General features: G+C 43.4%; 1 protein-coding gene and 1 non-coding gene across 4 annotated transcripts in view; both read left to right on the top strand.

The window, feature by feature from the left end:
• LOC132819895 (ADP-ribose glycohydrolase MACROD1-like) overlaps positions 1-10853 on the top strand; it is a 960330-nt gene extending 949477 nt beyond the window's left edge. For all 3 annotated transcript variants that reach the window (XM_060831849.1, XM_060831850.1, XM_060831851.1), the window contains exons 15-17: positions 1543-1587; positions 4779-4832; positions 6352-10853. In XM_060831849.1, coding sequence (XP_060687832.1) covers positions 1543-1587; positions 4779-4832; positions 6352-6365 — 113 coding nt within the window. In that variant the 3' untranslated portion in view covers positions 6366-10853. The remainder of the gene's footprint in view (positions 1-1542; positions 1588-4778; positions 4833-6351) is intronic.
• trnan-auu (transfer RNA asparagine (anticodon AUU)) lies at positions 3108-3181 on the top strand. Its single transcript has one exon. It is a non-coding gene; the product is annotated as a tRNA-Asn (tRNA).
• Positions 10854-13310: the final 2457 nt, after the last annotated feature.

Genomic DNA, 13310 nt, shown 5'->3' on the forward strand with positions numbered 1-13310 from the left:
CCCCACCTTCCTTCAAAGCAAGAGGAAATATCCTTCCTGCATTTACCCAATCAATCACTGTGAGAATTTGGTCGGCTTCAATGAGATCACCTCACATTTTTGTAAGTTCTAAAGAAGGCAAGCCCAGTCCACAATCTCTCCTCACAGGACAGTCCATTATCCCAGAGATCCATTGGGTGAACCAGCAGGGGGAATTGCCCCTCTCTTTTTCCAAAAAGCATCTTGGGATATTTTATGTCCTTTATACCTGAGGGGACAAATGGGGTGTCAATTTTCACATCTCATACAAAAAGTAGCACCTCCAGCAATCCCTCAGAATGTCAGCCAGTATTTCTGTGCTCAAATCGACAGGGCGGGACTTGAACTCATAACCTTTTGTCTTGAGTGCTACCCACTGAGCCACAGTGTGCTGCGTACCTCATTGCCCCTCAGATAGGGTGTGTCTTCATGGGCAATGTCACGTGAGATCTGGCAGTTCCATGAGAGTTTGGCAAGTTTACTCTGCGCTGCCTTTTTAAAATTCCTTCGTGGGACATGATCACTGTGGGCTGAGCCAGTGATTATTACCCATCCATAGTTTCCCTTGGAAAGGTGGTGGTAGTGAGCTGCCTTCATGAACTGCTGCAGTTGCACAATGCTGTTATGGAGGGAATTCCAGGATTTTGACCCAGTGACTTGGAGGGGAACTTGTAGGGACCAGTGTTCCCAAGTATCTTATCCTTGTCCTTCTATATGGAAGTGGTCGTAGGTTTGGAAGGTGCTGTCTAAGGGGTTTTGGTGAATTTCTGCAGTGCAACTTGTAGATGGTACACACTGCTGTTACTGAAGGTTGGTGGTAGTGGAAGTGGATGTTTGTGGATGTGGTGTAGGCTGCTTTGTCCTGGATCGTGTCGACCTTCTTGAGTGTTGTTGGAGCTGCCCCCAACCAGGCAAGTGGGGAGTATTCCATCACACTCCTGACTTGTGTCTTGTAGATGGTGGACAGGCTTCGGGAAGTTGGGGGTGAGGTACTTGCCACTGTATCCATGCAGTGAGCCCTGTTCAGTGTCTGATCAATGGTAACCCCTCCCCCCCCCCCCCTCCCCAAGATGCTAATAGTGAGGGATATTCAGTGATGATGATCTCTTACAGTTGCACTCCTGTATGAATGTTTTATTAAAATAATGGTGTATTCGGCATTTAAGGCATCAAGTTTTATAATGTGGAGTTGAATATTTTGAATTGTTCTCAGTGGCCCTTGTTAGAAATTCCATCAGTGCATCAGGAAATTGAAATTCGATTGTTTGTGTACGGATGGTGTAGTGAAGGAATAGAAACCTGGCTTCTCACATTCATCAAAACTAAAAGCTTGGAACCTACTTATTGTCTCTGGATCAGTGGATGTGTAGTCATCAGTTTTCACAGAATGAAACCATTTCTCACATGCTCCCTGGCACAGAACTCAGCGAAGGGAAATGATCTTTATGCGATACAATAGTTCACAATTCAGTTCAGTCTGCCGGATTCTAACCCTGCTTAAAATTGGTTTCTTTGCTTAAACAGGTACACAGAAAATGAGCGACGATGAAGAAAACTCTCCCACTCAAGGTAGGAACCATCATTGGCATTCCCACTAGCCATGTAACACAGAAACAGAGAGGCAGAAACTTGTGTCCATTGGGGATGGGGTGGGGTCATCCCATTACTGATGCCCAGGGAGACCAGACCAATGCTACACAGGAAGTGGTTCCCAGCTGCTGCTGTGGGTTGTTCTTGTCTTTGGTGTGAGCGCATCCTATTGCTAAGCCTTCCATGCCCACTCATCGTCATGGTGACACACACTGACACCACCCTCTGTCATCCGCTAGTGTCTCTCCTTTGCATCAGTGCTGGTCCTTGAAACCGAGTAAATATTTTAAGACATCCTTTTAAAAGGAATGCTCCAATGAATGAAGGTTCTACTTGGTTATCCTCAGAATCTCACGTTGTGCCTAAGATCAGAGAAAACATCTACTTACTTCAGAGCAATCAGTTTGAAATTTGGTAGGCCTTGATTATTCCTTTTGACATTCAGAAAGTATTTCTGAAGAAGTCTCGCACCAGGTTCGAAACGTTAGCTCTGTCTTTCTCTTCACAGATGCTGCCAGACCTGCTAAGTTTCTCCAGAATTTTCTTTGTTTGCTTCAGATACTATCACAGTGATGAATTATATTATTCACTGTCTCATCTTTCATTTTCTGTCATCGTGACTCAGTGGTTTGCACTGCTGCTTCACAGTTTGATTCCACCTTCGGTGACGGTCTATGTGGAGCTTGCTCATTTCCCTATGTGGGTTTCCTCCGGGTGCTCCGGTTTCCTCCCACAATCCAAAGGTGTGCAGGTTAGGTGGATTAGCCATGGGAAATTACCCATAATGTCCAGCGACGCTCAGGTTAAGTAGATTGGCCATGGGAAATTGCTCCATAGTGTCCAGGGATATGCAGGCTAGGTGGATCAGCCATGGGAAATGCAGGGTTACAGGGATAGGGTAGTGGAGTGCTCGTTGGAGGGTCAGTATGGGCTGAATGGCCTGCTTCCACACTGTAGGGATTCTATGATCTTTGTCATATGCTCCCGCTGTGCTGTGCTCAATTTTTGTCCCTGAAAACCGAAACTCCAAGGTGGAACACGCACACTGACAGTTTGAGTGGAAGCTAGCTCAGTCTTCTCAAGAACAGCACCGCAATGGCACTACCTCCATTTGAAATCCAACACAAAACCTAGAAGTCATAAAGATAAAAAGATCACCACCAATGATTCCCAAGAGAAATATCTGATCTTGAAATGTTGTTGGGGAGGTGGGAGCGCTGTTTAGAAGTAAATTTCTGGGACTGGTTTTAAATTCGAGCTTTTTTTTTAATGAATTGAATTTAAATCTCCCAGATGCTGTGTTGGTTTTTCAACCCGTGTCCTCGGAGAATTAGCCTTAGCTTCAGGGATGATAAAACAATGATAGTAATACCATCAGCCCTTGTCAGTAATTAGAGTCTGGACTACAGTGCCTCAGTCCAGTGATCCAGAGGGCAGGAGATGATTATTTTAATAGGAATAATACTACAGAGAAAAGACCAGGTTGGTTGGTTTGTGTAGGTTGGTTAGCTCAGATGGTTAGAGTGTGGTGCTATTAACACCAAGGTCATGGGTTCAATCCCCACACTGACCAAGTGTAATGTTGAGGTTTGAAAGTGTGTTGCTGGTTAAAGCGCAGCAGGTCAGGCAGCATCCAAGGAACAGGAAATTCGACATTTCGGGCACAAGCCCTTCATCAGGAATGAGGAAAGTGTGTCCAGCAGGGTAAGATAAAAGGTAGGGAGGAGGGACTTGGGGGAGGGGCGATGGAGATGTGATAGGTGGAAAGAGGTCAAGGTGAGGGTGATAGGCTGGAGTGGGGTGGGGACGGAGAGGTCAGGAAGAAAATTGCAGGTTAGGGCGGTGCTGAGTTCGAGGGAATCGACTGAGACAAAGTGGGGGGAGGGAAAATGAGGAAACTGGAGAAATCTGAGTTCATCCCTTGTGGTTGGAGGGTTCCCAGGCGGAAGATGAGGCGCTCTTCCTCCAACCGCCGTGTTGTTATGTTCTGGTGATGGAGGAGTCCAAGGACCTGCATGTCCTTGGTGGAGTGGGAGGGAGAGTTAAAGTGTTGAGCCACGGGGTGGTTGGGTTGGTTGGTTCGGGCATCCCAGAGGTGTTCCCTGAAGCGTTCCGCAAGTAGGCGGCCCATCTCCCCAATATAGAAGAGGCCACATCGGGTGCAGCAGATGCAATAGATGATGTGTGTGGAGGTGCAGGTGAATTTGTTGCCAGTGAGCAGTGCTTGGATGGGTCATTACTTTATGGGCGACACGGTGGCACAGTGGTTAGCACTGCTGCCTCACAGCGCCAGAGACCCAGGTTCAATTCCCGCCTCAGGCAACTGTCTGTGTGGAGTTTGCACATTCTCCCCGTGTCTGTGTGGGTTTCCTCCGGGTGCTCCGGTTTCCTCCCACAGTCCAAAAATGTGCAGGTTAGGTGAATTGGCCATGCTAAATTGCCCCACAGTGTTAGGTGAAGGGGTAAATGTAGGGGAATGGGTCTGGGTGGGTTGCTCTTCGGAGGGTCAGTTGGGCTGAAGGGCCTGTTTCCACACTGTAAGTAATCTAATCTAAATAAACAGGAAAATGGCAATAAGTCATTCAGAGAGCCAGTGCAGACATGATGGGCTGAAGGTCTGCTTTTGCAACATTACACTTCAGTGATTATGATGTTTAGACTGGAGAGCTGTAATGTGCCTTGTACAACAAACAGGTACTGTGTCTTGAGATTGCACAGACCATCATTGAAACAGTGTAGGAGGCCAAGGACAGAGAGATCAGGCCGACAATGGAAGTGGAAAGTTTCTGGAAGCTGAGGGCCACATGAGCTGAGCAGAAGCATTCAGCAGAGTGATCACTGAAGCTGCATTTGACTTTCCCAAAAGCAAGGAGGCTGCATCACCAAATACAAGGAACTCACTGATTCACGTGGGAGGGGTGCTTGGGAAAGAAGGAAGTGAAAGAGCTGATCTTGCATTTCCAGGTCTTTCATGAGAAGATGGTGAGGAAAGGTTGGGGACATTCGGGGTGATGCAAGGATGGGCCACTGTGCCATGGGGAGAAGTCCCTCTGGAACGCTGCAAGGGGAGGGCCTATTTTGCTTTATTGTTGTACAGGACACAAGTTCCCACTCCTGATGACAATCCTTAATAAGCCTGAAGTAACACATTGTTGTGCAATGTTTTGCAGGAGAAGATAAGGAGAATAATGAACACATACCTTATATTGATGACTGTGAAGACGGTAGGAGAAAATTTTGTTTTATAATAACAGAGAGCAGACATAATAAAACAGAAACATCTGAAATGTAGTTAAATAATCTGAAAAGTTGTGGATTGGTCACTGTTCCAAATTGCCAATTTTTATTCATTTTAACAAGCAATTTAAAAAAAAATTGAAATGAATTTGAAGCCAAAGTTCTTAACAGTTCATTTCGCCAGTTCCTCTGGAAAGTAAACATTTTTGTCGATCATCTGAGAAAGAATATTCCTCCTCTTTGGTTCCGAGATTTATTCTGTGATGTCTTAAGTCAGTATTCGGACCAAGATAGTTTCCTTAAAGGCCACTCTTCATGTGTGACCCTGGACCTTCAATATCAACCATGGGGACTCTCACATTTCTGCCCGACCCACTATATGACATTCACTAGATATTAATGGATTGTTATATTAGCAGGAGCTAAGGGTCGATTGTTCCTTTAAACGATGGTGAGGGGGCTATTTCTACCATTGCAGCAGCTGAGTTCTTAATTTGTACAGGGGTCATCATCTAGTGCAGCTTACCATCATGACACACTTCTGTAATAGGTAGGACTTTGACTATCTTCTAGCCTCGAGGAAGAGACATTACCACTGTGCCTTGAAAGCTCTAACTATTAATTATATCTTTACAGGGCATGTAAATGGTGGGCACTAACTGGGGACTTAGCTGTGCTCATATATATTATTATATACAATTGGTTCTGATATAACTCGATAGTTCTGTTCCCATGATACCCTGCTTTGTAAGAAAATTGTTTAATAGCAGCACTATTTAAACCAATGGGGCCAGAATTGTGTTATGGTCAATACAGGTAAGGAAAGTTTGTGTTCTACTAATAATGGTCTAAATTCTTCAATTGCGTTATAGCCAATTTGCGTTGAAGAAATACATGTTATAGCAGAACAGATTGTATATACATATATATACATAGATGTCCGAGCTTGGCATCTTGTGGTGCTGTAGTTCTTGTCTCTAACTCTGGGCTAGTTTCAAATCCCACCTCAGGACATGATGGCTACAGAAATGTAGCATGGTGTGCCCTAACAGGGTGATTTAAATATCATCGCACTGGGTTCTTGTGGTACAGTGCCAGTCTCCCCATCCAGAGTCCCATAAAACCTCTGAACTGATTGATTGAAAAATTATTTTTAATGTTTTGCAGCCCTAAAAGTTCAGATGTGATGACAACGGAGGTCACATCTGATAAAAGATTTTATATATCGGAGCTGGCTGGAACAGCTGGCTTTGTAACAATCTGTAAGATGTGTCACTGTCAGTAAAGCTGGAGAGTGAATGGAGCCGTGTACATGCTGTACTGCCTGGCCATCTAACTTGTAACATTACCTGCCGCACCATTAGGTGGCTGAGAAATGTTGCCTTCATAGTGTGTGCTTGAAGTAAGGCAAAGTTGAAGATGATGAAAATGCCGTTTAATGTGGGACATTTCCTATGTTCTCCCAGCAGCGACCTTTTGCTTAGATTCATTTTTCTGTTTCCACAGAAAGTGGACAATGAGGACACGACTCGAAGGATAACAAGACAGGTCGATGTCCGTGAAGGCAAACTGTCCCTCTTTTAGACCTCCAGAAGGTGGATGGTACAATTTTGTGCTTGCGTTTAGATCGCCATCTTGTTCAGTTTTGTGTATCCAAATTCTGGGATGTATTATGTTTCGTAATTGTAATTATTGAGGGAAATATTTTGGCCTAATATTGTGCTTTGAAATGATACATTTACTGCCTACAACTGGTGTTCCATTGAACAAGAGAAATTGGATCCGATATCATATCAGCTTCACAACCGGAGGATGACCTCACTGTATTTATCCCTATTACGCCTCTGCTCCTTGAGTCAGTGTTTACTTAAACTTGACCCTGAAGTTGCCATAGAATCCAACAGTGACAGATCTAGGCCCCATTCAGTCAGCCATACCTGTCCCATTGCTGTTCAGATGTGTACACAAACTCAATAGCCAATTGTTTGGGATCTCTTCTCTTTAGAGAGATGGTGGATGAATTTAAAAATTGATTCGCTTTGTTAATATTTCCTCCTCTGGCAATCCCTTGATACCACGGTAAAGTTGGTTCCCAGTGGAGAGACTAAGGAAGAATGAAAATTGAGTTGTGAGATTTGCCAGAGAAGTTGACAGTGGCTCTTCTCATCTGAGAGGGAGACAGCATCGGCAAATACAGGCCAAACCAGCTGATGGCTTGGTTGTTAAATTGGATCTTACCTCTTTATGTTTCACGTCTCCTTTAGCGTTTTGCACCATGTTATCCCTCCTGGCACACAGATTAACAAATTGTCATGGTTGTGGCAGTTCCTCACTTATTGATGCCAATCTCTCTCTCTCTCTTCTTATTCTTTTTCCTTATTTTAATTCATTTACAATACGTGGGCATCATTGTCATGGCCAACCAGCAATGGAATTCCCTTCCTAAATCTCTCAGCTCCATCTCTTCTCCTTTGAGATGCTTTTTATAACCTGCTGCTTTGATCAAGGTTTGGTCAGACCTCGGCAGGTTTCAAACATTGACTGGTTGCTGTTCCTGTGAAACGCCTCGGGATGTTTTACTGCATTGTAAGGTTAAAGTCATCATTGTCCCAGAGGACCAATCAGGCTGTTCTCCCAGCTCAGGGTCCTGTCCTGATAACTCCACTGGGAATAGGGCAGTGCCTTTCCCACATTAGCACCAACAGCTCTGCTTTGGATGCATTGCACTGAGAAAGTAAACCATTTCCCAAATTACTTCCAAGATTTTCTTTTCCCCTGAGTAGCTTTTGATTTCTCAGAAGCTCAGGGAGTTTGAATAACAGAGTCAAAAGTGGTGATGACTGTGAGGGGGACTAACTCCATTTGATAAAAGAAACTCTGAAATCCAGGTCATGGCTACTCATCGCTCAAAGGTGATAAATGTTTAGTTGACTTGAGAAATCCCTGTGCAACTCAGACCATGCCTCACTGTTTGCAAACAGCGATTAGCTTGCCATTGAGCAATTGTTTGCAAATCCTTAATGCATATCTGAAAACTCCAAAGCTAGAGGATAATGTTTCTGATAAGCTAGAAATAATTCAGTATTATTGCAGTGTGATCAACTGGGAACTCAAGCTTAATTTACTTAAATATTCACCAGTTGCTCTAGAGAGTCAGATTTCCTTTAGCAAGGAAGCTCACCACCGTTCATTTGACAGAATGAGTGTTAGTTAATGTTCGTCTCAGCTTTCTCTCACTCAATGTCAGTACAGAGCTGCTCATTCAGCCTGGAGAGGTGAAACATAGATCCGTGAATGGTCTTGTCCCTATCATTTTGGTCTCCAAGGAGAGATATTTTAATCTTCTGCTGTTCCTGTCACTTTAACTTATTCCGTCATCTCTCACATTACAGAGGTCTGCAATATTACACAAAAAACATCTGCTGCCCTAACCCCAGAACCACACTTCAAGAAAAAAGCCCTGGGATTTCGCATTTGTAGGACATGAATTTTATTGCCCTTGGCCCATGTTTGTTTATCTAAAAACACACTACCACCATGCAAGCGAGTTTTGTTAAATTATGGCAGCAAGTTAGTTGTGAAGCTGGTGATTACTAGGCACCAACTTGTTTCCAACTGGAGTAGATGGATAATAAAGTTTTGCGATGTATAGTACATTGTTATCTTACCTCCCCAGTAAATTACAGCTGATATAATTGGGCCTATCGGAATGAATGAAACTCAACACAGTTAAAGTGTAACACTGAGCATTCTCGATATGAAGAGCCAAGGCAGCAAGGTTCAACATCAAAAGACTGTCATTAAATCAGAAATCATGGAATGCTTGCTGTAGAGGTGGAGGCCATCCGGCCCATCAAGTCTCTGAGAGGACAACTTGACTCACCCCACTTTTCCACCCCTTCCCTGGAACTCGGCAAACCCTCCATCTCCCAGCAGACACATAGCACCCTTCTGAAAGCCCCCCCCCCCCCCCTCCAGGGCACAGTGTATGGAATTCCGCTGGGAGTTGGAGCACTTAACTCCCTGCTTCGTGATGGTGTGCCTGGCCCCCAGACAGCAGCAGACACACACTGATCTGGACCTACAGGGAGTCATTTGTTATAAGAGGTGAGGTGGGAAGCCTCACCCAAGGTGGACTTGATGTGTAACAATATCCTTTACTGAAACAAGAAGGATACAGTCCTTTCTGAATAAGGAATGATTATGGTCCATCAGTAATCCAACATATACTATCCTGGGGATCATACGATACAAAATGGTTGAATTGTTGACAGTGACCTGTCTCTGTCAATGAGTCTACATCAACTCAGACATGAGGCAAGGCACTCCCTCCATTCCCACCAGGTGTTGGACAGCCCTGGGACTCATAGACCTCAAGTCATACATTCCTCCCAATCTTGCTCCACTTATCACACATCATGTTTTAAATGTTTTAGATCCCAGCATGTTACTTTCTAAAGAAGTCTGTCACATTTGCATCAAGTAGTTCAATACTCACAGTTTCCAGAGTCTCTCACAGGATGCTGTTCTATATATTGGTCACTGACCTACTGAGATATTGCTTTTTACTTGAACATGAGAATGTATCATCTAATGTAGATCCCCATCTCTCAGTCTGTATCCTCAGCTTCTCTTGTTCCACACAAAGTGCAATTGGATCTATGGTCTCTAAACGCAGCCGTCATATCACCAAAGTATAATGGGCAGAATGGCCTCTTGCCATGAAGTTTGCTTCTATATTATCTCTTAATTGTTCACTTGTTCACCAACAACATGCACAATTTAGAATAAGCCACTGATCATGTCCCCCGTTCTGCCCTATCCCTGGTATTCCAAGTGGTCATGTCAAAAACACTCATATTTAAAAATGCATTTTGGCCTTCTTTTAAAAATATAATAACTTTGTTGACAGTTTTCTTTAATTTTTGTCTCAAATTGGCTTGGGCATTTCTTTTAGAAGTAGGAGAAGGTTGACAATGCAATCACTGAGGGGATTTAGTGCAGCTCGTTCCTATAATGACCAGTTCCTCTGTCTTAATTGGTACCTCAGTTGTTATAGTATTGGCTAATCTTAGTAGCTAATACTGGGCACTTTGGAAAGGGTAGTTCTCTTGCATTTAACTGTTTTGTTCAAGGATATGCTGTCAGGGAGAAGCATAGGTTCATCGACTCGCAGAATGATGGAGCAAGCAGGGAGGCCACTCAGCCCTTGTGTCCTATGCCAGCCTTTTGTTAAAGCTAACTCTCTCTAAAGCTGTAACTCTCGGCTCAGACCGACAGAGTAACATCTGATAGAACTCAATCCCGTTGTTCCTGAGACTGGCATCTCATGGCAAGAGGGTAAGAGGGATTGTAGAAATCACAGGGATGGGAGTTTTAGGTAGATCTTGACTTCATGATGCCAATGTAAAAAAGACATTAATAGGTGAGCAGCCCACTTGACATCCCTCCTGACAAATATAAAATAAAATAATACAAGGAGGACTATCAGATGTGCTGTATCATCAGTCAAAGTCTATCCCATTGAAATACCATGTGGTCTGATATGAAGCCCTGATCCAAATCTACTGCTCAAACCTCCAGATTTGTCCAGTTTACAATAAAAATGTTCTAAACACACTCTCTACCAATTTTATGGATTCTGTGAAACTGCCTCTTGCAGTGTATGCTTGCTTTGCTTTAGACAATGTTTAGATAGATGTCTTACTTTCCATAGACTTTTCAGGAATACAGTTTGATTTTTTTTTCCTTTGATGCTTTAAGATTTGCCTTACCTCATGGTATGTAATAGTGACTGGCAGCTGTTTCTTGTAAACCCGAGGCAAGTGGATCAAACTGGAAATGATCCTCCCGATCTAATGCCTTGTTATCAACATGTTAAGTAGCCAGCATTACATAATCGAAACAAAAAGGCTTTTTCCTCGTCATCTCTCTCTGTGCCATGAATTTGGAATGTTGCCAATACAAAATGATACCGTCACACTTGGTCTGTTTAATAAAATGAACGATAATAGCATTTCGAAAAACATGCCTCTTCAATTATTTGAAAAAGTCATTTTTTATGAGACAGCTGGTGTTTGAAAGTTGGATTTTGATTCCTTTGTCAGCTCCCTCTGTCTGATGTAAAGGACATTACTTCTATTTTGTTTTTGCCTCTGATGAACCAGTCGAGGTTTGGGTAGTGTTGCTTTCTTATTAGAGAGACGATGGTAGTAGTTTAACCTGAGGGTCACCGTGCCTTAGGCAAGGGGAGCGGTTGGGGTGGAGAGTCCTCAGTTGGTCCAGGAATTAGGCCTACGATGTTGGCAATGACGTGCTATTTGTCCACCAGCTGAGCTAAGTGACTGCTGAATGATTTGAGGTTGGCTGTTCTGCACCCTGAGCTGGACAAAGTTGGAATGTTATATTTCACTGATCAGGCAGTGAAAGAGAAAAAGAAGCTCATGATTTAGCGGTGGCCTTTCCCTTGAACCTGCTCAGAGTTCTTCAGTAGGGAAACGATGCATGTTCAGGCAAATTATTACATCCAAAAAGGTTTACGTGTCCCTCTGTTCTTTGTACATCAACCGTGTTCTCTATATTTGAGTTATAGAGTCATAGAGATGTACAGTATGGAAACAGACCCTTCGGTCCAACCTGTCAGTTCTGGACCTTTTGCTACTTCATTTTGCAGCTTGAAAGATTTGGCTGGCAGAATCTTGTCATAAGCCAAAGGCGATGTTTGGAACTCAAAGAATCATGCTTCTAACATTCCTGCATCTTATTTCCTCCAATCCTGAGAAAGTCTCATGATATTTAAAAACAATGACATATAACAAAATCAAGCAATATCGAGTGCTATTGTAGCATTTAATATAGGAGCTAGGAACAGGAGTTGGCCATTCAGCCCTTCAGGCCTGCTACCCCATTCAGTAAGGGGGATCATGGCTGACCTAGTTATGGTCACAACTCCACTTTCCTGTGTGTTTCCCATGACCCTTAACTCTCTAGACTATCAAAAGTACACCTAACACAGCCTTGAATAAATCCAGTGAGCCTGCCTCTACTATTTTATGAGGAAGGGAATTACGCAGACTTACCATCACCCCCCACCCTAGCCCCCCTGAAGAGGAAAAGTAAAATCTTCATCCTCACCTTAAAAGAGAGATTTCTTGAATTGTAACCCAGTCCAGTTCTAGTCTTTCTCATAAGAGGAAGCATCCCTCTGGTATCTACCACATCAAGTCCCCTCAGGATGTTATCTGTTTCAAGAACCTCTCATTCTTCAAAACTGTAAGGATGAACCCCTAAACTGTTCAATCTGCCACACATTCTCACCATTAAATTAGAACCAGAGCTGTTTATCATTTAAACACCAGTGTTTTTTCTTCATTCACTGGCCAGGCCAGTATTTGTTGCCCATCCCTAATTACTCACAAGGCAGTCAACCACATGTAGGCCAGGCCAGGTAAGGATGGCAGATTTCCTTCCCAAAAGGGCATTAGGAATGCAGTTGGGTTTCCCCCCAACAATTGACAACTCTTCATTTCAGATTCCTTTTCATTAAATTCACATTCCACCATTTGCTGTGGCAGGATTTGAATCTGGGTCTCCGGAACATTCCCCGAGTAATAGTCCAGCAATAATACCCCTGGGTCATTGGCTCCCCTTAAATGTGTTTGCCAGAATGGCATGATTCTTCATTGTAAAGTTCTAAGTAAGATACATAACTCTCTCTCAATGTTTGTTTCCATTGATGTGTTTCACACTTTGAGACAGCCAGTCATTGTGAAAGGCCCCATAAAAATTCAAATCTTTCCCTTCCTTCCTTCAGTCCCTGCCCCACCAAACCACAACCGTGCTCCAAGTGTGAATCCTCGGCCAGCGACCTCTCCCAGTTCCGTCTTCTCCCATTTCCATGCCCTGTGTCCATCATCCCCATGAGCAACTGAGAGAGAAGGCAGGGTGGGAGGATGGGGAATGGGTCAATGTGAAGGGCACCGCAAAGGGGAAGATGAAAGAGATTTAAAGAAAGAGAAAAAGAAGACAGAAACATACACATGAAATCGCATTTGTATAAAAGTGGATATAACAATACTCCAGAAAAAGAAGTAAAAGAAACGTTTGCTTTCGATATTCATGGTGTGTCAAACTGAAATTCATTGACAAGAAAGATCATTCCTGTGGAAACTGACCTTCTGAAGGATTTTAATGCACACACACACACACACACGCACACCAACACACACACACACACACACACACATTTAAACTACTGACAAGACTTTTTTTTAACCAGCAGTTATGCTTTTTTTAAATTGTCAATGGATGTAAGCTTTAGCCTTTCCAATTAATTTGTTAGTCTAAACGAAGGGCTCCTGAAAGAGCTATTCAGATGGATGGGACATGATTCATGTTTGGTCTGATCCGGTTTGTAAATTGTGGAAATATGTTCTCTTTCATTTCAGCCCTTCATCAATAAAACA

Source organism: Hemiscyllium ocellatum, chromosome 10 (assembly GCF_020745735.1).
Source record: "Hemiscyllium ocellatum isolate sHemOce1 chromosome 10, sHemOce1.pat.X.cur, whole genome shotgun sequence".
NCBI lineage: Eukaryota > Metazoa > Chordata > Chondrichthyes > Orectolobiformes > Hemiscylliidae > Hemiscyllium > Hemiscyllium ocellatum.